At 41.6% G+C, this 25155-nt stretch overlaps 1 protein-coding gene across 1 annotated transcript in view; it reads left to right on the plus strand.

Annotated features, from left to right (window-relative positions):
• MBOAT1 (membrane bound O-acyltransferase domain containing 1) overlaps positions 1–24366 on the plus strand; it is a 34172-nt gene extending 9806 nt beyond the window's left edge. The window contains exons 2-13 of the mRNA XM_066625259.1: positions 2816–2961; positions 4207–4284; positions 7128–7223; positions 10471–10526; positions 11352–11406; positions 14535–14718; positions 15071–15263; positions 17020–17123; positions 18601–18665; positions 20928–21060; positions 22275–22426; positions 24072–24366. Coding sequence (XP_066481356.1) covers positions 2816–2961; positions 4207–4284; positions 7128–7223; positions 10471–10526; positions 11352–11406; positions 14535–14718; positions 15071–15263; positions 17020–17123; positions 18601–18665; positions 20928–21060; positions 22275–22426; positions 24072–24207 — 1398 coding nt within the window. The 3' untranslated portion in view covers positions 24208–24366. The remainder of the gene's footprint in view (positions 1–2815; positions 2962–4206; positions 4285–7127; positions 7224–10470; positions 10527–11351; positions 11407–14534; positions 14719–15070; positions 15264–17019; positions 17124–18600; positions 18666–20927; positions 21061–22274; positions 22427–24071) is intronic.
• Positions 24367–25155: the final 789 nt, after the last annotated feature.

A 25155-nucleotide genomic window follows, 5' to 3' on the forward strand; every position in this document is an offset into this window, starting at 1 on the left:
GGACGGAATTCTGGGTCTTCTGCTATATTATGGTGAATGGGGGGAGGGGGTATTGGATGATTATGAGTGCTTTATTTTATTGTGTGTGTGTGTTCTGAATGTTTGGTTGTTGTTTCGTATTTCCATTATCTATGCCAATAAAGGTCTTATGTATGTATATCAAGGGTTGACAAGTACTACTTGGGGGAGCAGTGCTGCCCAATGACCATTATAGTTGTACCCCTTTGCGTTGATAAATCAGACAATAGCTGCCTTTAGGCAGACAGAAGGCAGCCCCCTCCTCCCAGCAAAAAAGATAAAAACAGAGGCTTGAGTGTCTAGTCCCAATAGTCTCATTTTAAAATTTGGGTCCCAGTACTAAAAAGTTTGGGAACCACTGCTCTCGGCCAATCTCTGCTTGTGCAGTAAGGGCAGAACTTTGTTTCTCCTAACAGAGTGCTTCAAGAACATTTGCACAGCATTCAGAGTTCTAGTTCAGTATGAGTTGTTGAGAGGCATATAAAATTGCATTTGGATCAAAGCCACCCATTTGTTCACCCATCCAGTAAAACCAAAATTAAGAAACCATGTATGATATCTGACTCCGCTGACACATAGTGTAATACTTAATTCTCCAAATTTACTTTTAATTTAAATGTTTTCCTTCTTTATGTTGTCGTTGACTAAGGATTTTCCCCTCTCTGTGTTTTTGTTGACTAAGGACTTTGCAATTTGTTCCACAGCTTCAGTGCAAGGGCTTTGAGTAATTATTCCTTCAGCTGCTTCATAATGGCAATCCACAAAAAACATCTGTTTCCATTTTAGAGTCCAAATCACAGAAGGATTATAGAGACTTTTAAAGTAAGAGAGCAGCAGAACTTACTGATGAAACCAGCTTTGCAGTTCAGAACACAGTAGTCTGATTTATCATAACAGAGACCTTGTATGGAATAGAGTAAGAATTGGAATTGGTACTAATTCTAAACATTTTAAACAAATACATGCATACATTTATTTCTATTATCACAATATAGTAGTACTTTTTCTAAAAACACATCTTATTTTGGATACTTGGGAATTAAAGGGGTCTTTATTTAAGTAGAAACTAAAGCAAAAACTAGCTCATACTAGCATCTCTAGCAACTTTAGAGCAACTTGACCCATCACTAGTGCTCTATATGTTGATCAAGCATATGTTGACATACTCTCTTGAGCAATGAATGCATTGGTGTAGGTCTCATCATCTGCTGAGGTTGTGGAAAACTCTGCCCAGTTAGAATACGAGAGTGCAATCCTATCTTGCACTGAAACAGGCAGGCCAAGTGGCCTGCGCTGTATCCAGCACAAGGTAGGAGCTGGCTGGAGTGCAACTCAGAGTAAGGGGATATTCATCCCCTTACTTCCTGTCTCACTCCAGCCACCCCTGTAGGGTTACTCAAATTTTGCCAGCAAAATCACTGGTGCAGATCCAGGCAGCCCAGTGTAATACTGAGTAGCTAGAGGGAGGTTATAATCCAGCATAAGTTGCAAAGGCAGGTCCCACCACCCTCCCAGGCCTGGTCCACCCTTCAGCCCACATTCGCCCTACCCAAAAATGTCCCTGTTCCACTTTCCTACCACCCTCTCCAACCCCTCACCAGCCTACCTCAGCCAGCACAAACTCACCTTGGCTAGGTCCAGCTTTGGTGCGGTGAGGTCAGCATACATCCTCATGCTGGCCTATCCAAGGTGGCACCAGCTCAAAGGTAAGTTTGGCTTGCTCTGTGAGCGTCTTGTGTTTTTTATCTTTTGGTTTCAAGGGTTCTGTCATATGGCAGTAGGCCACAACTTCACAAAATGTATTGTGCATGAATCAGGGAAATTTCTAATTTTTTTTCTCGTGCCTTTTTAAATTCTGAGATTTGCTTACTGTAAGCATCATTCTTGGAGGCCTGCACACACACACAAACACACATTTCTATAGTGTATATTTCACATTTTATATCACCCTTCCTACAAGGAGCTTTCCTTCCTTCCTTTTCTCCTTCCAACAACTCTGTGAGGTAGATGTGGCTGAGAGTGGCCCAAGGTCAGCCAGGAAGCTTCATGGCTGAGCAGGGATTTGAACATGGATCTTTCAACACCAGAACCACTATATCAACCATTCTATGACTTCCTAATTACATTGCAACCTTTTTTTTTAAGATCTGAGGTGTGATTCTCCTCTGAGAATTTCCTGTCATTTCAGAATTTCTTCCCATTGTTACCATATCTTGTCATGGGGGTGGGATTGATGTGATAACTATGACAACACTGTTCTCTGTATGTCAAACTAATTTTTCATTGGGTACTGGTGTTTCTGCCTTGGTATGCTTTATTCCAAATCTGCCAAAGTTAATTCTCCTTCCTATGTAGGATGTGGTAAATTGACCATCACTAGGCTATCTCAATTACTTTTGTGCTAGGTGTGTTCTCAAGGAGGTGATGCATGCTATACAGGACAAATACATATACAGTACTTGATTGGGAATGGCTGCCAATCTTGGCTCTCTAACCAGTATATGATAATCATACCTTGCATTCATATTTAAATGTTTAGGGAGATATCTAAGATGCCCTAAGTGCATGTGCAAAATTGGAGACCTTTTAGCCTAAAGGTTGGAAGTTCCACTCTCTGTGGTATCTCTCATGTGTATCTTAGCTATTTGTTAGCAAGCACTTCAAAACTTTCTGGATTGTTGTGTGGGATCAACTCTTGGTAACTTCTTCAGGATTGCATGAGACAGTTCTTGCTTGTCAGTCATCAAGGCAGCTGAAAGACAGAAGACAGATTCCAATCTGTTTTCTTCTTTTTTAGGTCAATTTTGTGGCTTGTCAGCTCTTTGCACTCCTGGCTGCATTTTGGTTTCGTTTGTACTTAAGCCCCAACCATACCAGTTCTACTGTTCGTCATGCATTTGCCACCATTTTTGGAGTCTATTTTGCCATCTTCTGCTTTGGCTGGTGAGTAATTTCTGAATAATTTTACATCTATTCAGTGGTAAGTTTTTACTTTTCCTTGTGTATAGTTACATGCAAATATAGCTTGCATACTTACACTTGTTAAAGCATTCTGGCAACTATGAGAACTAATAATAAGAAATATATTAGAACAAATTTTAAAATAAGTATTTTATTAGCAAAGAGTTGCTTTAGAGCAGTGGTTCTCAAACTTTGAGGGAGCTTTACTCCCTCAGTAAGTTCTTGCGGGGAGGGGCTAGGGCAGCAACGCGATCCCCAGGATCGAGGGGGGGTGCTTTGCACTTACTTTCAGAATGCAGGGCTGCAGCAGGCTACAGGAGGTGTGGGGAGCCTGCGCAGCACTACCCGAGGCTTGGAATGTTAGCTAAAAGCGGGCGCAAAGCACCTCCTGCAAAACGGAAGTGCTTTGCGCTCGCTTTTAGTGAGAATTCCAAGCCTTGGGGAGCAAGGGGAAGCATTACACGAACTGGTGGGTTACGACCCACCAGTTTGAGAACCACTGCTTTAGAGGAAAGTGTCCAGAATTCAGTATTTGATTTAGAAGCATTCTAAGATTCTAATGCGATTCTCTTGTCATTTACATCACTGAAGTGCAAAATTGGAGGGAGAGGTTTTCATCTTTGGTTCCTCATTCCATACAATTTACAGCCCAATCTTATACTTACTGTCAGTTGTCTCAACTGGTCCCTCACTGGTTCTTACTCCCATAAAACAGTCAGTGCCAGTTGCAAAAGACGCTCCATCAGTGCACTACTTAGCGCACTGCCGGCAGTACTGGCAGGAAGGCCTATGCCCTCTCGCCCATGTTGTTGTGTCTCCTGCCAATTGTCAGAGGAGGTATGTCAGAATAGGTGGGAGAGGTGATGGAAGGAGGAGGGGTGAAATGGGGAGGCGGAGGCGAATCAGGCCCGGGAGGGGGTGGGATTGGTGGCACCCTAACCCCCTGCCCGGGCCTGATCCTGTGGCGTGGGCCAACACAGACCTGTGACAGCAAAAGAGTAAACCCCTCTGCACCGCAGAGGCTTAGCCCCAGGTAAGGGAACAATTGCTCCCTTACCTAGAGGAAACCTCTGCAAATGCCCCCGCCACCATTTTGGTGCCACTGCATCAATTAGAGTAGTGGTGGAACGGATAAGATTAGGCTTATAGTTACTGATACAACGTTGTATCTATTCCTAATATCAATCATTAATTTTGAATGTGAAACTTTTTTTTGTCGTTTTCAAGGTACTCCATTCATATTTTTGTTTTAGTGGTGACAAGCTATGGCATCATGAACATGGCCAGTATTCCCAACATCCACAGGTGAAGTTATGTGGCTACTATAAGTTAAAAAAAATATATAACCTTTTTTTTTAATTCTTCCCTCCTATCATCCTATTAATGGTTGATCACTTTGTATCCTTCTCCAGTTTTGTAGCATTCCATGGGTTGGAATGACAGAAGCTCCTTCAGTTCACGAAAGGAAAGTTGCACTCATGGTATGATGCCTTTCATGAACACAACTCTCTTTCTGTCGACTGAGGAACTTTCTTCACACCTGACCTCAGGGTTAGGATACAACTCAATGACAGACGTTGCAAGCTAATGGCTGAAATCTTGGTCCTGGGTGTGGGAAACTCAGCCCCAAATCATAAGAGCAGCCCTGCTAGCTCAGAAAAGATTTGTGTAGTCCACCAACCTGTTTCCCACAGTGGCCTTTCAGCTATCTCTGGGGAGCCCCCTGTTGCTTTGGGGACATTGGGCAAGTCAGGAGAAAATTCAGAAAATTAGCTGCTTTTCCTTCCTTCATTATCTATAATACTTTACAAAGTTAGTCTCCCCCCCACTTCTCTTTTATTCAAGTAATACACCTTGCTTTTGTAGATAAGGATATGAATTTGAGAGATAGACTTCCCAGAAAAAACATCATGTCAGTTTATGGTTGTGAGGGATTTGTTAAATCTGTGGTTCTCAACTGTGGGGTGGGGCCTGATTTTTGGTGGGCCGCCAGCAGGCATCATGGTGCGTGACATGGAAGTTGCTTCCGAGTCATGCCAATGCGCAACCCACCTCATTGGCTGTGTCACGCCACATCGTGCCCCATAATGGCTGGTGGCCCAGCAGCAGGTTCACAACCCACCATGGAAGATGAGGTGGGTCGCATAGCTTGAAAATATGGGAACTGTTGAGTTAAATGTTCTGCCTAATAGGTTACATGTTGTCTCTGAGCTAGAAAAGCCCTTTCAGATGATGCCAGTAGTAACTTATATTTCTTTAATGCTTTGACTTACTGTTTCATTTTTCTGGCCTATAGCTTTAGTTTAGAGAGTGCATTGAAGTACACTGAAGCATTGAAGATTTGTCTGCATATGTTATCTTGTTTCTGACATTAGCATCAGACTCCACCTTCTTCTGTTTCTCACTGGAAGAGCAGCTTTGATAACTTAGAGAAACTTTTAAAGACTTCTGTATGGCACAATGTGTGATGGATACGTCATAATAAAAAAATCTTTTCTGTGCTCTGAAGAGCAACAACCATTTTCTGAATGTGCTTCTTGGATAGAAAGTCATGTTTATGTATTTATTGCATTTGTACGTTGTCTTTTTAATCAAAAAGTTTCACAGGACAGATCGCAAAATAATCTAAACCACAGGAAACTATTAAAAACCTCAATAATTAAAACAATCAGCAGTGGAAATTGGATTAGTAGGAGCATCAAATCATACTGAAAAAAAATGCATTTTTAAGGCTCTTGGAAGAGGGATCCTGACATAGGGACAGGGAAAGGCATTCCATCAGTGACTCACCATAATATCCCTAAATCAAAGTTGTTGGAAAGCTATAGGCCAGTGATTCTCAAACTGTGGGTCGGGACCTACTAGGTGGGTCACAAGCCAATTTCAGGTGGGTTCCCATTCATTTCAATTTGTATTTTACTTTTAATATATTAGACTTGATGCAACCAAGGTATGTAACTGCCGATGAAGAAATGTTACAGATCTACTGTGTTTATGCTTTTAACAATGATAGTCAGTGGGGCCAGGTAAGTGTGGATAGGATTGCAACCTTTAGGATGTTTGGGGATTCTTCTTTAAACCGATCAGAAACTGCTTGGAAGGGCTATGAGGGTTTTTCATTTTAAATAAATTTTTGAAGTTATGCTTATTGTAAACTTTTAATTTATTTAATTAATTTGATTTTGTCATACTGAGGGATGTTAAAAAATTTTTCCTGCTTGATGATGTTGCTTCTGACCATGACATGACTTCCAGGTTAATGACATCACTTCCAGTGGGTCCCGACAGATAGTCATCCTAAAAAGTGGGTCCCTGTGCTAAAATGTTTGAGAGCCACTGCTATAGGCAGTTGCAAGAGTTCACTGGACAACTCACAGCATAATCCTATCCATGTCTACTCAGAAGTAAACCCCATTGCATTCAAGAAGTGTGCGTTTAAGATTGCAGCCTTAGCTTTTCAAACAGAGTTCTCAGGGGCCCTGAGAAAGAGGGGGGTGTTGGAGCTCCTGCCTAATGCTGGGGTACCCACCAGAAAGGGGTCAGTAGCCTACGTAGGACTTCCAGTGCTGTGCCTACTGGCTAATCTTCTCCAGGCTGTCTTCCTCACCTAGGGCCTCATAGCAAAGGCACAGAGGGGATTTACTACATCCTACTCAGGGCCTTCTCCAGCCTCCCAGGGCTCTGGAATTTCTCTTCCAGCACTCAGCTCACCCATTCTCATCCCTGAACCACTGCTTATATTCCCCTGGCCTTGGCTCATCCCTCTCCTCTTCCTGGATCCATCCTCCCTGCCTAGTCGCCCTCAGGGTCCTACTCCTCCTTTCTTAGGTGACTGGAAGGCTCTTGCAGATACTTGCCATGCTCTGTTCATCCAGCCGATGGGCCACACTCTGCCCCACCATCCTTTCCAACTTCTCCTGGCCTGTACTCACCAGGCAGGCTGCCCACTGGGTTGAGTAAGTTCGGCTCCGGACAGGTATTTTAAGGTATTTAAGGACAGGTATTTTAAGGAAGAAGCCTCTCAGTCTTAAAACTCTGGATGTGGCAAAAATCATCAGACTGATTTGGAAGTCAGTTGTTTTGGGGTTTTTGGTTACAGTTGTTTTGTAAGCCCTCTGTTTCATGTTAAAAAATTTTTATGATTCTAGGTACTCTTTTATGACAGCTATGGGATACCTCACTCTGTGTCATGTTAGCCGTATATACATATTCCACTATGGTATTCTCACTACAGATTTTTCTGGGTAAGTAGTGATAATAGTTTGGTTAGTAATGTTCCTCTGTCATACTGAAAAGAAATTAAAAGAAATAAAAAAGCAGGTTCTTTGCTGATGGTATGGTTTTATTGTGTTGTAATAGTTTAAATTTTCAGTATTCCGAAACATTACATGTTGTTTAAACATTAAATTTTCAAAACATTGTTTATCATGGCACAATGTTTACGTGACTTGGGGCACAATCCTAGCCAGGTCTACTCAGAAGTAAGTTCTATTTTGTTTAATGGGGCTTACTCTCAGGAAAGTGTAGTTAGGATTGCAGCCTTGATTGCATTGGTTTCAGAAAGAAACCTTGGATAGATTAAGAGTAGGTTTCCAGCTGATTTCAAAAATTCCCAAATTCATGGGAATAGACTTAAGTCAGCCAATAATGTTGTTTAAAATTTTCAGAACTTGACTTGAGCAGGGGGGAAAAAATGTTCTTAAATGGAAATCTTACATGAATTAAATGTTCTTAAATGGAAATATTACATGAATACTGTATGCTTGTTGCAATGTAACCTCTGATTGGCTGAATTGGTGTGATCTCACAGACTGTTTGCAAAGATTCCACCTCTCCAGTGAATGAAGCTGTCAGAATCTTTCTAATCCAGCTTCTCTGAGCAAGGACAGAAACTGCTCAGTTCAGCAGAAAATCGCACATGCTCCAGAGAAAAGAATAGCTTTATGGGGCAAACTGAGCAAAGAGAATAGTTCCAAGAAGCTACGGTGGGCATGGAGCCCAGAGATTATAATAGTTAGAGAGGTTATTACCTCAGAGATGAGGTTATACAGATGAGGTTATACTATACTAAGGAGATATACTGGTAAGTGAACCGAGAAACAAGAACTAGAGCGAAAAGTAGGTGAAGGACAAAGAGACTTGAGAAAACAGCGGAGAATGTGGGGAGCTGAGGAAAAAGGAGCTATTACTCTGACAAAAAAACTTCACAGTGCTTTAGATTAGGAATCTCCAAACCTTTCAGTATGAGCACCACATCGTACATTTTACACATTTTCGCTGGTTGAAAAAAATCAGTTTTATAAATGAGTGAATGAAATTCAAATGAATGAATAAGTTTTACTTGGATCTTTTTTTGTAATCACCTGGGCGCTGCGGGCAGCTCAGGATTGAGCTGTTAACCTACTTACATTGCTCAAGAAATCTTCAGTTTCTTTATTCACAGTTGAATAAAAAGTTTCAGTTTATTCTAGGTTTATTCACAAGAGGGTGCTCCTCTCTGAGCTAAGCCCTTCCTGTGGGCTTGGAAATTTATAACTTGGCTGTAATGATGTCATCAGGTTATCTGACTGGAGGAGTAAAAACTAGCTGGTCACTGTGTCCCATCCCATCCCTTGGACCAAGATAAACAGGTTACTTACCCAATTGTTAAGCATGTACCAATTTTGAGCTAGCAACTCAGATGGAAAAAGGAGCCAAATATGCACCCCCATGTTGTTGCTTTCTCTCTATCTAGTAATGAAATTTTACACAGACAGTGAACAAAAGCATCTTGCAAAAGTATATCCCAGCATCTCTCAGGCTGCCGAATGGCATAGAAGTGTCTTGGGAGCTAAAAGTTTCTGTGTTTCCAAAACACAGAAAAATAGGCAAAAAATGGGAAAGTGCAGGGGATCCATTACAGGTTGTAGATCAATATTCTTATTAATAATAAAAATATTAAGGCTAATCATTCAAGCATAGCATAACTGCTTTTATACAATGGCTCATACTAGTTATTGTTCAAATAAAAATACAGTTCCATATTGCTTCACATAGTCATTGACATAATGAACTAGATTTCATAGTCTCTTCCTTTTTTCATCTTCTCTAGTTACTTACACATTAAAGAAAGACTGTTACTGGATCTTTGATAACAGCTACCTATTTGTTTTTGCATTTAAATCTCAAAGATAGTATAGTTTTTTTTGTAATTACATATCTTATTCTTTCATGCCAAGAGGATTATATTGGTAAGTTATCCTTTTGTGGTGTTGTCTTAGTATTTGATCATGTTTGATTTCAAATAATAGTTGATGGTAAAGGAATCCTAATAGCACTACATTCAGTTTTTGGGTTATTAGCCATTTGGGGAGCTTTATCTTTAGTTCAGAAATGTAAACTTGCATTTGACTCCTATGCTGGCACACCTGTGATTGTTAGCACTGGCCCAGTGCCAGTGTTGGGCCCAGCACAAGCTTGTGCTGGACCAGCACCAGTCAGAGGCCAGTGGACCGCAGCCCAGCGCTCCGTGAGATGCGCCGGGTGGTGGAGACGTGAGTCGGGGTGTGTTAGAGGTGTTCCGAGGAGGGGGAAGGGCAGGGAGAAGGCATGACAGGAGAGGGAGTGGGGCAGGAGGGGGTGGGACAAGCTCTGCCGAATCCAGAGCCCCATGTCTGAACTCGCAACCTGACACAAGGCATCTTTACTCTGCACCAGCTAAAGAGCCAGCGCAGAGTTGAGTAGCCCGACTGTGGGGCTACTTTCCTTCCCCGGGGAAGGGGACAACTGTCCCCTTCCCCAATGAGCTTCCAGCGGCTGCCTGGCATGCTCAGGATGCCATGGCAGCCGTTTTTGGCTCCGTTTCAGCCTTTCGTGTCAGGTAGCTGAGAATTGGGTTGTAAAACTTCTCTTTAAAAAATTTGTGTACAGGCCTTTGTGCCTCCTTATCCATGGGGGTTCCATTCTGGAACTCCCCATGGGTAGTCGAAACCACGGATATGGGTACGCGCCAATCCCTGTGATCCAGGGGCTGCCCCTCTGGAGGCCAGGGATGCTCCACATCACTTGCCTTCTAAGCCCAGCAGAGGCCAAGTACATCTTTCAGACTGAGCAGTAGAGCTCAGAACACTTGACTTCCAGTTTCACTGAGAAACCAGAAGTGATATTCTTAATGCTTTATAAGGCATTGGGTGGCCCAGGGAAGCTCTAAGGCCCATGTGATTCATTTTATCAGCTGAAATGTACTAGTTATGAAGTGTGTAATCTTTTACAAAGAAAAGAATATTAAATGTTAAAGAAATTGTTGTAATTAAAACACTGTGCTGTAATTGAAATTGGTCCTGGCTGGGAGACCTAAGACATGTTAGGTGATAATCTACTATCAGCTTTACTTATTTCAACGAATTTTTGCGAGAATAGCCCAGTGTATGTTTCCTGGAAGAAAGGTGCTATAAGAATGTGAAAAGTATAATCAAATTTTGTAGCATTTTATTTTTCTGTATTTTATTGTAGTCCATTAATGATTGTAACACAGAAGATTACAACACTTGCCTTCCAGGTGCATGATGGTAAGGAAGATGACCTCTCTGTATCCTATCTGGTATCTGAGTAAAGTTCTCTAGGTGGCCAAACTTGTCCCCCACCACTCCATAGCACCACCAAAAAGGCTTGCGCTGCATGTTGTGGGGAGGGGGGAGGTGACCAAATGGCCCAGGAGAGGTAAGTCAAAATCATTTTACTCAGCTCTCCATAGGCCACCTGGTTGCCAATGAACAGCAGAGAAAGCAGACAGGCAGTTAGAATGTTAGACTCTGTTTCCTGTTGGCATTCTCACTGTCAATTCCTCTAGCATCCTCTACCAGCTAGGAATCTAGGTTCCCAGTGTCTCCTTTCTTTCCCAAAGTGTTCCAAAGCAAAAGCTGCCTTTGCAAAGCATGTTCAGATGAAGAGAACTGAGTCATGAGCATGACGGGGTAGGAATTCGAGTAGAGTTTGCTGTTATTGGGGATATGTTTTGATTATCCACAGGAACGTATCCCTGTGAATATGAGGGATGCCTGTACTGAGAAAATACTGTAGTCCTGAAACAGAAAAGAGGACTTCTGGAACCTCCACATCAACTTGGTGTACATTGATTTTGCTTAAGTGGAGGCAGGGAAACCTCCACAATTGTTTGAGGCCATTGTTTCTCTTGGAAGCTGTAAGGTTATTAGTTAGGTGGATAATGAAAAATGTTGAAAGGAGATGAGTTGTAGAAAATAGGACAAGAAGAAGCATAGGAAAACATGCAACATTCATTTGTATAAGTATCATTAGTATTGTATTTTCTGAGAATTTTCTATAGTTTTTTTTATTGTGTCTGACTTGATTCTCATATTGCTTATTTTTGCTAGGAATCGGTCGAAAAGCTGAAGAACTAACTACCGAGCAAAATCAACTTGCTATAAAGTAAGAAACTAGCTCTGTTATTCATCCCCTTTTTCTGCGGGACTGAATTGTGTATGTGTTGATGACACGGTGATAGTTTTAGTTCATTACTCAATAATCAGATTTTCTGCAGTGTTAAAAGTATTATCAGTGCAAATAACTGCACATACATGTCACAACATATATTAATATTTTCTATTTGGGGGGGCAGGCCTTTAGTTCCGCATTATAAAAGCCATTCTTACAAGCCACAAACCAAATGCACAAAAAATAGAACTTTTTCTTTGTTTTTCTTTCACTAACGCTACTGTGATATATATGCAAGGGTGTCACCATCAGATGTTGAAACCTTCCAAAAATAAAACTAAAAAGTTATTCTGTGATAGTTATTCTGTTTTTCTTTGTGCTTTCTTTTCTTGCTCTTTCCATGCTTATATCATGTACATCAGTACTTGCCCCTCTCCTTTAGATTTCAGACATGGAGAAGAGACAAAGTAATGGTTAATGATTTGGTGACTAATTTAGCAAGAAGGCTAATGTTGTTCAAATACCAATATACAGAAAACAGTGCAGGCAGAAAAAAAAAAATCTGGTAATGGAAAATTGCTTTCAGCTGTGATCCTTATCATTCTTGCTCGTAAACCAGTTTACCTGACCTTAAGAGAACAGGTTCACTTACTAGCAAAGGCAGCTAGGATTGAACTCTTAGGCTGAAATCCTATGCATGCTTTCCTGAGACTAAGCACCACAGGGGCTGACTTCTGAGTAAACGAGCAAAGGATTGCACTGTTAGTACAAAATCTCTTCTGTGTCAGTAATGAAGAGAATGAAATTCTCAGTATTCCACTAATAAATATATATGATTATTGGTTTAAATTCTGCAAAAAATAAGTGTATGTGTATACACATTTGTCATTTGCTTTAGGACCAAATTAGGCAAGATGCTAAAGATCCCTGATCAGATCACTCAACATTTCCTTGTTTCACTGCACAGGGCCTCATATTTCATCAAGTATATGGCAGTGGGTGAGGATGGTTTTAAAATTCCCCCCTCCCTATGCCTTTTGCCTGATTTCTACCCTTGCCCCCAGCTACTGTTTGTCCTGCTGGGGAAACATAAAGGTGCACACACACATTCCCCTATGGCTGAGGCTCTCAAACTGGGGCATTGCAACGCCCCAGCCCGAGAGTCTCAGCCTCTTGCCCCTTTAAGGGGAAGGGGAAAGGCAGTGATGTGATCCCCAGAATCGCATTGCTAGCACAGCAAACAGTTTTTGTTTTTTTTAATCATGGGGGCTGCTGCAGGAGGTGCAGGGAGCCCTGTGCAGCCCTCTGCAGGGCTCCCCAAGTCTTAGAATATTGAAAATAATCAATTGGAAATCACTTCTGGTTTTGCATTGCAAACTGGAAGTGGCTTCTGAGCGCTTATTGTCAGTATTCTAAGATTCAAGGAGCCCTGTGGAGGGCTGCGTGGGGCTCCCTGGACCTTACAGCAGCCCTCTGAGTAAAAAAAACCAAAACTCTTTGCCCACCCCCTGCATTAGTGATCCTGGGATGGGGTTGCTGCCTTTGTCCCCACCCCCCACAAAGATTTACCTCTCAGCTAAAGAGACTTAACTCTTTAATTCCAAGAAATCTGAGGACCTCTGCCCTATGGGCTAGATTCAAGTGAATGATTTTCAGCCCAACCCCACTTACCAGTGCAGATGCAGCTGTGTCAAAAAGGCATGTTCTGCATCCTGTGGTGGGGAGGGGGATCGGACCTCCTACAATAGGTAAGTAAAAACATTTCATACTTACCTCCTGGTAGGCTGGCCAATCACCATTGGGTTTCCTTGGACTTACACCACCTATTATGGTGATATATGTCTGAAAAGAAAGGGTTGGGAAGGTTTTAAAAAGAAGGGATAAGTACCAGCATGCACCATCTCCACTGGATCCACCCCTCACACCTCCTTCCTGCCCAGTAATGATCTGGTTCCTCCCACTTCGTCCCTTTTCCCTTCTGCTGCCCATCACCACTAACACACCTTTCCTGGCAGATGGTGGCCTTGCCTTGGCCCTTGCATGCAGCCACCAGCAACTGCGCTGACAGCCTTGTTGCACTTGCCAGTGGTATTGTGCAATATGCGAGTGGATCCAGGCTGCCTTCCCAAGAGAAGTCCATCTAGCTTTATTGCCTTTTGGTGAACAACAAAAATTTGTTCAGCAAACATTTGGGCTTGCTATAAAACTGTTGGTCTGCCACTGCTACTGCTGCTATTATTGTTCTACTAATTTTATTATTGTGTGATTTTTCTGTGGCCTTTGTTATCCCATCGCGCTTTTAATTATTGTTTGTTTCGTTGATAGTTTGTTTCGTTGATATTGTTTGTTTCTCAGTGAAATGGCTAGCAGGGGATAAGAAACATCAAGCTTGAGGATCACCCACCTCATCTCACCTAGTTTGCCCCTCTATGTGTTCCATTATCATCTTTGAGCCAAATCCGTATTTTAAGCATGGTGGCAGTGATTTGAATATGCACATGCTATCCTGAAAATAAATGCCACTGAATGCAGTGAGTGTGTGTTCAAACAACTTTCACCACATGCAAGATATGTTTGTCTTCACAAGAGCGTTTGTCTATATAGAAAACTTTGTAATTCTTGAAATACATTGTCTCCAAATTCACTCACTAGGGGTGCAATCCTAACCCCTTATGTCAGTGCTTTCCAGCACTGGCATAGCGGTGCCAATGGGACATGTGCTGCATCTTGCAGTTGGGTATCACTCACAGAGGCCTCCTCAAAGTAAGGGAATGTTTGTTCCCTGACCTCAGTGCTGCATTGCCATTATGCCAATGCTTTTCAGCACTGACATAAGGGGTTAGTATTGCGCCCTTGGAGAGGCTTCAATGCTCATATTGTCCTTATTCCTTATTTTTCTGGGGTGGTGGGGAAGAGGCATCTTAAGTGATTGATTTATTGTGGGAAGGAGGATCTGTTAGTGCCTTGTAGTTGCTTTGTTTAATTGTTTTGTTGTATGTAAAGTATTAGCTTCTCTCCACATATCAGTCCACATTGAATTAAACTTTAAAACATTTGCTTCTCTTGAAGAAATCGGAGGTTTTTTTCCCCCTCTTACTTATTATGTGTGGTGGTTCTGACAGACTGAAACCTTCATTGCTGGAATATTTGAGCTATCAGCTCAACTTCATGAGCATTATAGCCGGACCATACAGCAATTACAAGGACTACATAGCTTTCATTGAAGGAAGGCATGTGCAAATGAAGCTGTTAGAAGTCAGCTGGAAGCAAAGAGGTCATGAAAAAATTCCTGATCCTTCTCCAGTGGTAAGTAGTAAAATGCCAAGCACTGGTTTTCAAATTCTGCCATCATGTAGTAATAGTTTTATTTGCATTTTGCATGCCCATGGAATAGACAGAGGCATACATTTAAATAGTGTGCCTCTGTTCTTATAATCTAAAATAATAGGATTATTAATTGATGCTTGCACAAATTACTAAAAGTTATTAAAAAGTCAAAAAAAGTAAATTTAGCTGAAGCTAAATTTAGAAAGACACTGTTATGCTGTAATTTAAAGCAGTGAGATTGTTATATTCACTAACTAAGTATGAAGTATTTGTACAAAAACAGTTGTCCTCTCTCATACTGGTTGCACCGTTGTTTTATTGTACTTTCCAGGGAGCTGTGCTGCACAAACTCTGTATCGCTCTTGTATCCCTGCTTTTGTTCCTGACATATACCAAGAGCTTCCCAGTTACATATATTGTTGATAGCCAATTTATCAATAAGTCTACCTTTTGGTCAAGACTTGGCTTCCTGTATGTTGTTATGCAATCTTCAAAGCCAAAATACTACTTTGCATGGACACTTGGTAAGGTTGATGTAATGGCTGTGTCTTTTATTCACATGTGTGCCCACACATTTGGTTAAAGCTGATGTGATGTTTCTTTTTATACAGTCAGATAACATAAATATCAGAAGGATGCAACTGTTAAAACAGTTTGAGTGCAATTGAAAGAATGTCAGACGTATCTAAGCCCCAACACAAACTTAACACTTGAAAAAGCAATTGCATTAATGTTATTTATTAAATTATATTTATATTCTGCCTGTCTTAAATAATTGAACTCAGAGCAGTGTACAGGCAGTTACTGACCAGCACCAGACTGTGTAGCTTCAGCAAGGTGGCTGTATCACTTGCCCTTGAATTTTCTCTGGATTGTGCTCTCTCTCCCTGCAGTTTTGTAAATTTATATATCCCCACACCAACTGAAAATTGGAAGAAAGCAACAATCACCCATTCCACTTTGCCACCCAAAGGCAAAACTACTCACCTAGCTCTCCTCCCAACAGATAAAACTATACAATTCAGACCAGGGTTTGCAACAAACAGGAATCAGTACCACAGAGAGGTTTCTGCAGAGCATCTACTATTCATACAAGTGTGTGTTCACACATGGGGCATTGGGGATCTACAGGCTAACTTACATCTTGCTGTGTCTGGAAAAAGATGTTTCTTGCAAGACAAGAGCCAAAGTAGTGTAGTCCCCTTATGCTCATATACTCATAGCAGGTTTAGCTCAGGACACCAACATTTGTCACTTTCGTTCTTCCAAACCAGCATTATAGAAAACTAGGTAGCTTTTGTTTAGAAGAATTGCAAGATAATTACCTAGACTGGAAACAAAACTTTTGCTTGGCTGATCATAGAACATACTATCTGGAATAACTGCAGTCATAAACAACATTTCATCTTGAAAGACATTATGATTTTACATTTCAACTTGAAAGGCATTATGATTTTAGAGGAAAAGCATGTAGTAGGCAGAAATGGGTGAGACTTCTAATTGTTCTTTATACTTTAGATCAAAATACCATTTTCTCCCTCTTTGCTTTCCTGATAAGCTTTTATGTAATGACACAGAGCTTTTTATGGATAAAAAAAGCTGCTGCTAAGCAGTTCTTGTTTATAAAAGGAAAACAGATATGTCTTTGTAAGAGTCACTGAATTCTTGCACTCGTGAAATGCAAAAAATGAAAGTTCATTCTGTCATAATGTTAAATGTTGAACTTTAGTGTGATGACTGCCCAGCTTGGTTTCTAAATTCTCTGCTTGCACAAGCCGCAATGCAGTGGGTAGATGTATCAGCTGGTGATTGGACAGTGGGTGTTTGAAGACACTCCTTCAAAACCAGAAACAGAATAGAATTCCATCGTATATGACCACTGGTAGTAACTCCAAATAAATAACTGAGAAATAGACCTTTCTAAGCTTCAAGTCTGCCTTGGCTGTCCTGGTTCACGAATGATTTGGTTTAAATAACATGCCATTAGGTTCCTTCAGAGGCAATCATTTTGTTAACAGAACATTGTGTCATATTTATCCATTACTTAAGTGGAAATGCAGCTTTGGCTGCAGTGAAATTCTAAATTAAGACCTTAATACAAAGAACCATGCAACTCATTCTGTATGATTTGAACGTATGTTTTTCAAACAGTCGCTGTCTATGTCTGTTGTGCAAATGAAAAAAAGTCAAAGATTGCAGTGAACATGTTCAGTCAGGGGACATGCATAAACGACTTTTTGTATTTTAACCTAGGACACTTCTGCTTCTTTGCAATTACAGGTGATGCCATCAACAACGCAGCAGGCTATGGGTTTAGTGGTGTTGATGAGAAAGGCAATTTCCATTGGGATCTACTGTCTAATCTGAATATCTGGAATATTGAGGTAAGTTTTAAAAAGTGGAAGAGGAGAGAGATAGCACAAGACACACAAAATAACATATTGCAAGAAATATATATATATATATATATATATATATATATATATATATATTTGCTTTGCAGATGCCAAAAGTTACGAGAAGTAGTTTTGTATTTTGTATGAAAAAAACATGGTTTAGTGTTTGTAAGCTTCATCTTAAAATAAAATATCTTAAATAAACATCTTAACAAGTCAAAATAATTTTTAAAAAATAGTAGACTAAAGGGGAAGTTTATTGAGATGATATTCTTCTTAGCATCTTCTTGTGTAAATGGACAAGGCCTCTAACTTTTTAAAATAACTACCAGATCTCAGCCATGTGCGATTTCTTACAGCTAAAATTCAGTGATGGGCGAGTCCAGCAAGGCCTGACTCAAGTCAATTCACAAGTCTCCACCCCTGCAACTCAAGTCAAAAACAAGTCCCAATAGGCGGACTTTCCAAGTCACCCAGAGCATTTTACCAACTAAAAAAGACTTGAGTCACAAGTCTTTCCCTTTAAAAAGCTAGTCATGGCTCTGTGGAAGAAAATGGAGTTGCTACCAAGCTGTGTGTATGTGTTGGAGTTCTCTTTAAACACTCCCCTGCTGTTCCCACCCTTCCAGTCTGTAAACAAAAGTCATGCTGTGAAGACAGAACGCACTGATCGGTTCCTTCCGTATGATCGCACCCCAGCAGCAATGAGACCCACCCCCTTTACATCATGGGCATGGGTGGACCTACAAGGAGGGAAGGAGGGAGGATGCATCCCAGCACGGCAAGGAGGAAGGGGTGGGGGCAGCTCCTCCTCTCCCAGACACACAAAATCGGACACATTTTATCTCCAATGGATAGTCCTGGGAACAAGAATAACCTCCTTCCCCTGTGTTCTGGACACATGCAGCACCTTTTGCAAAATCATTACTTTTCTAACAGATTTTTGCAACCCCAGCCAAACCCCAAACAAAAAAAAATTACCATGTCCCTCTATCCTCAGCCCTATCTCTGCCTCCTTACTGAAAACCTACCCTGCTGCTGGTGGCGCAGATGAGTGCCCAGCTTCCAGACAAGCGCACAAGGTCTTTCGGGTGACACGGAAGTGGTGCAACTGCATCAGAGGTGCTGGCAGCACCCCCCAGCCGTTTCTGGGTGACTCTTAAATAATTCTCTCCATGATGACTCCCAAGTCTGCAGCCTCAGACCCAAATGTTTTCCCGAGTCTTTGACATGCATGACTTGTATTTTTGTGACTCGGTTTCACCCGACTCAGGTTCCCAATCCTGCTAAAATCACAGACCCTAGCATTGTGGGATAGTGAAAGAAACAAAGACACAAACTCTGCACCTATTTTACTGGATAGTTGCTCATTTAAAAACCAGCAAACTTTAAAATATGAGTTGGAGAGACTTGCACTTTTAATGTGACTATGAGTGGATAATCTATTGAATTTTTTGTTTCCTAGATGGCAACGAGTTTTAAAATGTACTTAGAGAACTGGAATATCCAAACCAGTGCCTGGCTTAAACGGTAAGAATAAAGTAGTCAGGGGCTTTTAGACTTTTTTTATTCTCCCCTAGCTATTCAGTCTCATATATTTTAATAGTGGTTTAGGTTTTGTCACTAAAACTTATTAAGCATAATGTCTTTGTTGAATTCAAAGTCTTTAAGTCAATGATAAATGTTACACAATGTTTTTGGAACTCCTGTAGTGTTTACTGGTATTTTAAGTTTAATGAGGAAGATGGGTAAAATGTAGGCCCTTTTCTGGATACTCCTGTAATAACCAGGAAGGAAATTACAAGGAACAGAGCTTTCTTACTCATGGCACCCTATTTGTGGAACTCCTTGTCTAAGAGGACTTGTCAGGCTTATTCATTCATCATTTTTAGAGGCTGGTTGGGACATTACTCTTTGCTTTCCTTGCTGTCTCAGTTGGTTGCTGATGTGGGGTGTTTATTGTAATTTAATCATGTTTGATTAAATTGTAATAATGCATTTTTTATTGTATTATATGCTAGCTTGATGACTTGCAGGACTAGTAGACAGGACATGTTTAAATAAGTAAAATTTAGAATTTTCTGCTGGTAACCTTTCTGGCTACTGTCACCATCATTTTCTATGTTTCTGAGTATAGTCGTGCATTGCTTAACGACAGGGGTGTGGACAGGCATCTACATCGTCAAGCGAAGCTTGACATTAAACGAAGACTCCGAAGCTGAGGGGAGCTGTGTGCTGCCTCTGCGAGACTCAAAATGGCTGAAACAGCCAAAAAGATATGACTTCCGGTTTCCAGTGGGAAACTGGAAAAGTGACTTTTTTACCTTATAAAGCATTCGGAGGCCTGGGGAAGCCCTCTAGGGCAGTGATTCTCAGGTGTTTTAGACCAGGACCCACTTTTCATGATAACAATCTGAGACCCACCAAAAGTGATATCATTAGCCTGGAAGTGATGTCATGCCTGGAAGTGACATCATCAAGCTGGAAGTGGCATCACTGTGATGCCAATGCCGGAAGTGATGTCATTAAGCAGGAAGTGACATTACTTCCAGGTTCTCACCTAGGAACTCATAAACTCCAAATGACAAGAGAAAACATTCCAGTACAGAAGCTTTTCCCAATTCTCTGTCCCATGTTGCCGTTGCTACCAAGCATTCCACCTGTAAAATTCAATATGCTTCTTGTAATGAGGTGTGTGTGAAAGGTGTGCTTGCTTCCGGCTAGTGTTGAGCATGGCACTGATATATTTTGAATATGGCCATCAGTGTTCATGGCACCTTGCAAACTAACTAACCTGAAGTCTCCTGCAGATCGAGCAAAACCAGACTTGTCTGCACACCTAAGACAGGAGTCTTCCATCTCTCCTAGCCCCCCAGATCAACCACATGCTCAATCCACGCGCCCCAGTTCCCCCCACCCCATTTCTCTCTTAGCCTTAGATCACACACATGCTCAGCCCACTCTCCCCAGTTCCCCCCACCCCTCCCTCTCCTGGGTGTCTCAGTGCTTTAGTTTCTGTATTTGCCGCACTTCAAAACTTTCCTCAAGTTAATCTTTCATGGGAGGAAGATCCTTTTCTGAGCCGTGAATCCTCCCTAGCAAACTTTGTGCTAGAAGCTTTGCAAAGGAGCCCATCTGAGGCAAGGGGGGGCAGCTTCAGACTCCCAGCAGAAATTCAAGGGACAGGCTCTGCTCTACTAACACTGGAGAAAGGAAACAGGTGCTGCCTCGCTCTTCTGCGCCTGCACATGCCGCTCTTTCAGACCCAGAGAGAAGCTTCTCTCTCTCTGCAGGACTGATGCGGGCTTGGAAAATGGCGGCGCCCACTGCCAGATTCTAAGATGGCATCGCTCAGCTCATTTTGACAGTATCCAAGATGGCGCTGCCCAGTTCATTTTGCCAGTTTCCAAAATGGTGCCACCCACCTCATTTTGCCACTATCCAAGATGGCATCGCCCACCTTTTCATGACCCACCCTAAATCGGGTCACGACCCACAGTTTGAGAACCTCTGCTCTAGGAACAGTGTGTGTCTCTTTTTCACGCTATCTCATCGCAAAAGAAATAGGTTAGAGTACTGTTTCTCAAATTGTGGGTCAGAACCCACTAGGTGGGTCATGAGCCAATTTCAGGTGGGTCCCCATTCATTTCAATATTTTGTTTTTAGTCTATTAGACTTGATGCCAACATGACGACTGCATGTGAAGTGGACTTAAATACGTACATCTGAGATATAGTTTTGTCTATTTATGCTCCTGGTCTTCTGGGCTTTTCTGATTTGTTTTCTTCACAGAGTGTGCTATGATAGAGCTCCTTGGTACCCTACAGCTTTAACGTTTCTCCTGTCAGCCCTTTGGCATGGTGTTTACCCTGGATATTATTTTACCTTTATCACTGGCATCCTGATGACGCTGGCAGCCAGAGCAGTACGTATCTCCTTTTATTTTTCTACAGGCACAATTTGGATGTTCAGCTAATTATAACATTCTGTTAGTCACTGGATTCTAATGTACCCAGAGATTTCTCTGGATTGTTCCAAGTTGCCACTACCAGTATCTTAGTGTTAGAGAATATGCTTTGCCTATAGAAGATCCCGGGCTCAGTCCTTGGTGTCTTAAGGCAAGGTGGGCAAAGACCCCTATTTGAAAGCTATGGCCACTGCCAGTCAGTATAAATCAGGGTACTTAAACACCTTGACAAACACCTAAACTGCATCATCCACAGTGGATCTTGGACCTGCCAAGGCCAGGAAACATCAGGATAAAATGGCACACAACCTGCTCCAGTAGTTTTGTTGTAACACATTTCTCAAACTGTGTGTCACGACACACTGGTGGGTCATGACCCAGTTTTTGGACTAGGATGCTGCAAGGCAGTCTAGGGCAGGGGTCTCCAAAACCGATCCCGGGGGCCAGATGTGACCCGCAGCAAGCCTGTTTCCAGCCTGCGACCAAGCTCTTGTCCCCTGAAAGCCTCTAGCCCACTAAACTGAACATGACCAGAACTGTGTTCTGATTGAGTCTGGAGGGTCTTCTGAGGGCCAGAGAGAGTGAATAAATGAGCTCATTCATTCATTCATTCATTCATTCATTCATTCATTCACTCATCTATGTTCCATCTCTTATTTATTTAAATTTTATATTTAAATTTTTTTCCGGCCCTCCACACCACGCCAGATATTTGATGTGGCCCTCTGGCCCAAAAGTTTGGCGACCCCTGGTCTAGGGTGTGACATGGCACAATGGAGCCAATGAAGCGGGTTGCAGACTGCTGCAACCCAGAAGCAACTTCCAGGTCATGTGCCATTTTATCCTACAGCTTCCTGGCCCCAAACCCACCAAAAATCAGGTTACAACCCACAAGGTGACCCACAGTTTGAGAAACCGCCCTTCAAGATGTTTCTGATCAAATCAATCTGCTAATAGATCTTTACTCTCATGGTTTAATTCCATTCAACTGCTGTTCTTATTGTCTCTTCCTAACAACCTCTGAGATGCTTCTTGCATAAGAGGAAAGGAGAAACCAGACTGTTTCAGATTTTTTCCTCACTTAGCACATTAATATTATGTGGTTTGGGCATACTGCAGAAAATCGGAAAGTATAAGACTTCTTTTTCATATTTTCATCTTTTTTTTTTAAGATAAGAAACAATTGTCGTCATTTCTTCATCTCGTCAAAGCCTCTCAAGCTGAGCTATGATGTGGCAACATGGTTAGTAACTCAGCTGGCTGTCTGCTATACTGTTGCACCGTTTGTTCTGCTAGCAGTAGAACCAACAATTAAATTATACAAGTAAGTTTCCTCCTGTTATCAACATTTTAAATCTAATTTGCAATAGGTCGTCCCCTTCTTAGATATGTCAGCCTGTGAGAAAGTGAAATGACATGATGCTATGATTTGAATGGAAAAACTGAACTGAGTAGGCTTTGTTATCTTGGGTAGCTTAATGCCCACAGGCTTCATTTGAATTGAATGCACAATTCACCTGTGGCATTGGCATGTTGCATAGAAAACTACATAGCTGCTCACTGTCTTTAAATCTTCCTTTAGTCATGGAAACATAGCTAACTGATGATTTAAGTAAGTTGTTTAGGGCTGCAGGAAGGGATAAGTTTCACAACTACTGTTTACAAAAGAGGAACATTTGTGCAGACAAAATGACTGCATTTTTCTGGAAGTTCTGCCATTGCAGCTGAGGCATGTGCATGACTCAAGAGGTCATACCCCAAAGGCAGTTCCTTGCTACTCTTGTTTTTATGCCTAGCAGAAAAAATGAGGTCACAGTACCAGCTCTTTCAGCTGGCTTATGATGTGTGTGCATTTGTTGCATGCTTGAGTGATGTAGCAGTATTTGCTGTGGTATGTGATAAGAGTGGCTTTTACATAGCAATTTGTACCTAAGTGTACATACCCAAATATTGTATCATGTACACACTTGTGAAGAGACAATGTTTTTATTATTCACCAGTTGCCCTGTCCTTTTCTAGTCACATGTTCCACGTATTTTAAAAGACACGTGGCAAATAACACACAAAAGCCTTTTATGCAAGTTCAGGTGGATGAGTGGGACATTTTTTTCCTCATTCCAACTTGGAAAGAACACTGGACAGTTTTGTAGAGGTTTCTGAATGTTTGTATCATCTTTCCCAGAAATCACTGGGGCTTGAAGTGAGTGAGGGATAGGGCGGGTAGAGATGGAAGGAAAGGGAAAAAAAGCAGAAAGTATTTTGCAACTCCCTGACACAAGTACTTCTTAGAGTGTGGATCTAGGAGTATGTGAGCCTAATGGGAAATGAAATTAATCCTTAGAAAGGATGGTGTCCTTTTAAATTTTCTGCCCAGAGCCCAAACACGACAGGTTATATCTGACAAATAGTTCAGGGCATAGTCTTTAGAAATTCCTAAGCATTGCTTTTACAAACAACATCAGGATCAGCCTAAGACCTCCCACTGACAAAAGCAGCATGCCAAAATCTGCTCCACCTTATCTGGTGATGTATCCGCCTCTCTTCCTTCAACTACATGGATTGGAAGAGGAAGAGAGGAACAGACTAAAAGAGGAAGTGTGAAGGAGAGGAGAGTGGTGGGCTAGAGCATCAAGACATTCTAGCCCAACATTCTCCCTCACACCAACTCTTCTGCTCTGTCCCTTTGTTTCTCTTCCAATCATAGGAGGAGGAGCAGTAGAGCTGAGTAGACAGATGGAGGTGGACACCCCCATGTGAAACTGCTGCCAGAGTTGACCATGTTGCTTAGCCTCATGGGTGGACCAGCCTTGCACAGACATGGTCTGCCCAACTCCTTAAAGGAAATCGGTTCAGAAGTCCAGGAGGACTTACAACCCAATATATTGAAAGTACTGTATATTGTTCCAAGTTGCAACCTGACTTTCATTTGTTTGTATTATTTTGCTGCTTCTCTCTTTTGTCACTTGCAGGTCACTGTACTTCCATATGCACATTTTATGTGTACTTGTGTTATTGGTCCTGCAAGTCAAACCTGAGGACAAGAGAAGACAGCCTCCAGTTCAAGGCACACAAAACTCCAGTATAAACAATAAGAAACAGAAATGATACCTCAAAAGGGAATTGCAGATCCTGCTCTCTGCAATGCTGAAAAGGGTGCAAAGAATACAGCACTGCAGTGACCTAACTGAAAACACTTTTTAAAGGACAAATAACCTGACTGCTTACCAGTTAAATTTTATTACTGGAAAATGTTTACATCCTTGAAGGGCAAAGTTCATGTAGTTGTTTTTGTTCTTTTTAAATGAAAGAATATTTTAATAAAGTGTGTTTTAATATATTTACATTTTTTCACATGTAAAAGGGTTTCATCTCTTAAGAAAAGTGTATCTAAATTAGCCAGTACTTTTGAGATGAAGAAAAAATAATGGTTATGCTTAGCAGACTGGTGCTCTGAGCTTCAAATTGTTTTCTTTCTTTTCTTTTCTTCCAAAGACTGGTCATAGGGAAAAGATAGCTTGAAGTGTATGACTGTAATTCCCAAATGGTGGATCTGTAGGAATCGAGTAGATGAGTTTCAATTTGCTTTAAGCCCAGCTTTGCATACAAGTGCACTAAAAGGGTCTGTGATTCCATGGTCAACAGGTGGGAATGGCAGACACATAACATGCATTCCTGGCTAAGGGGAAATTCCATGAGTTGATTCTCATCAGTAAAATGTTTGGGGAATCATTAACCTAGAACAGGGGTCTCTAAACCCAGGCCTGGGGGCCAGATGCGGCCTGCGGCAAGCCTCTATCCGACCCATGGCCAGCCTCTGATCTCCTGGAAGCCTCTGGCCCAGCTGACCAAACACAACCAGAGTTGTGTTTGTGGGGTGGGAGAATGGGGTCCATTTAAGTGTGTGCTTTATTTCTTGGGCTGTGTTGGTGCTTGGAGAAATCCTGGACATTTGAGCCCATTCATTTATTCATTCATCTAAGTTCCACCTCTAATGTATTTACTTAAAATTTTATATTTAGTTTTTTGTTTTGGCCCTCAACACTGTGCCAGATA

The sequence above is a fragment of the Tiliqua scincoides genome, chromosome 4 (assembly GCF_035046505.1).
Source record: "Tiliqua scincoides isolate rTilSci1 chromosome 4, rTilSci1.hap2, whole genome shotgun sequence".
Taxonomy (NCBI): Eukaryota; Metazoa; Chordata; class Lepidosauria; order Squamata; family Scincidae; genus Tiliqua; species Tiliqua scincoides.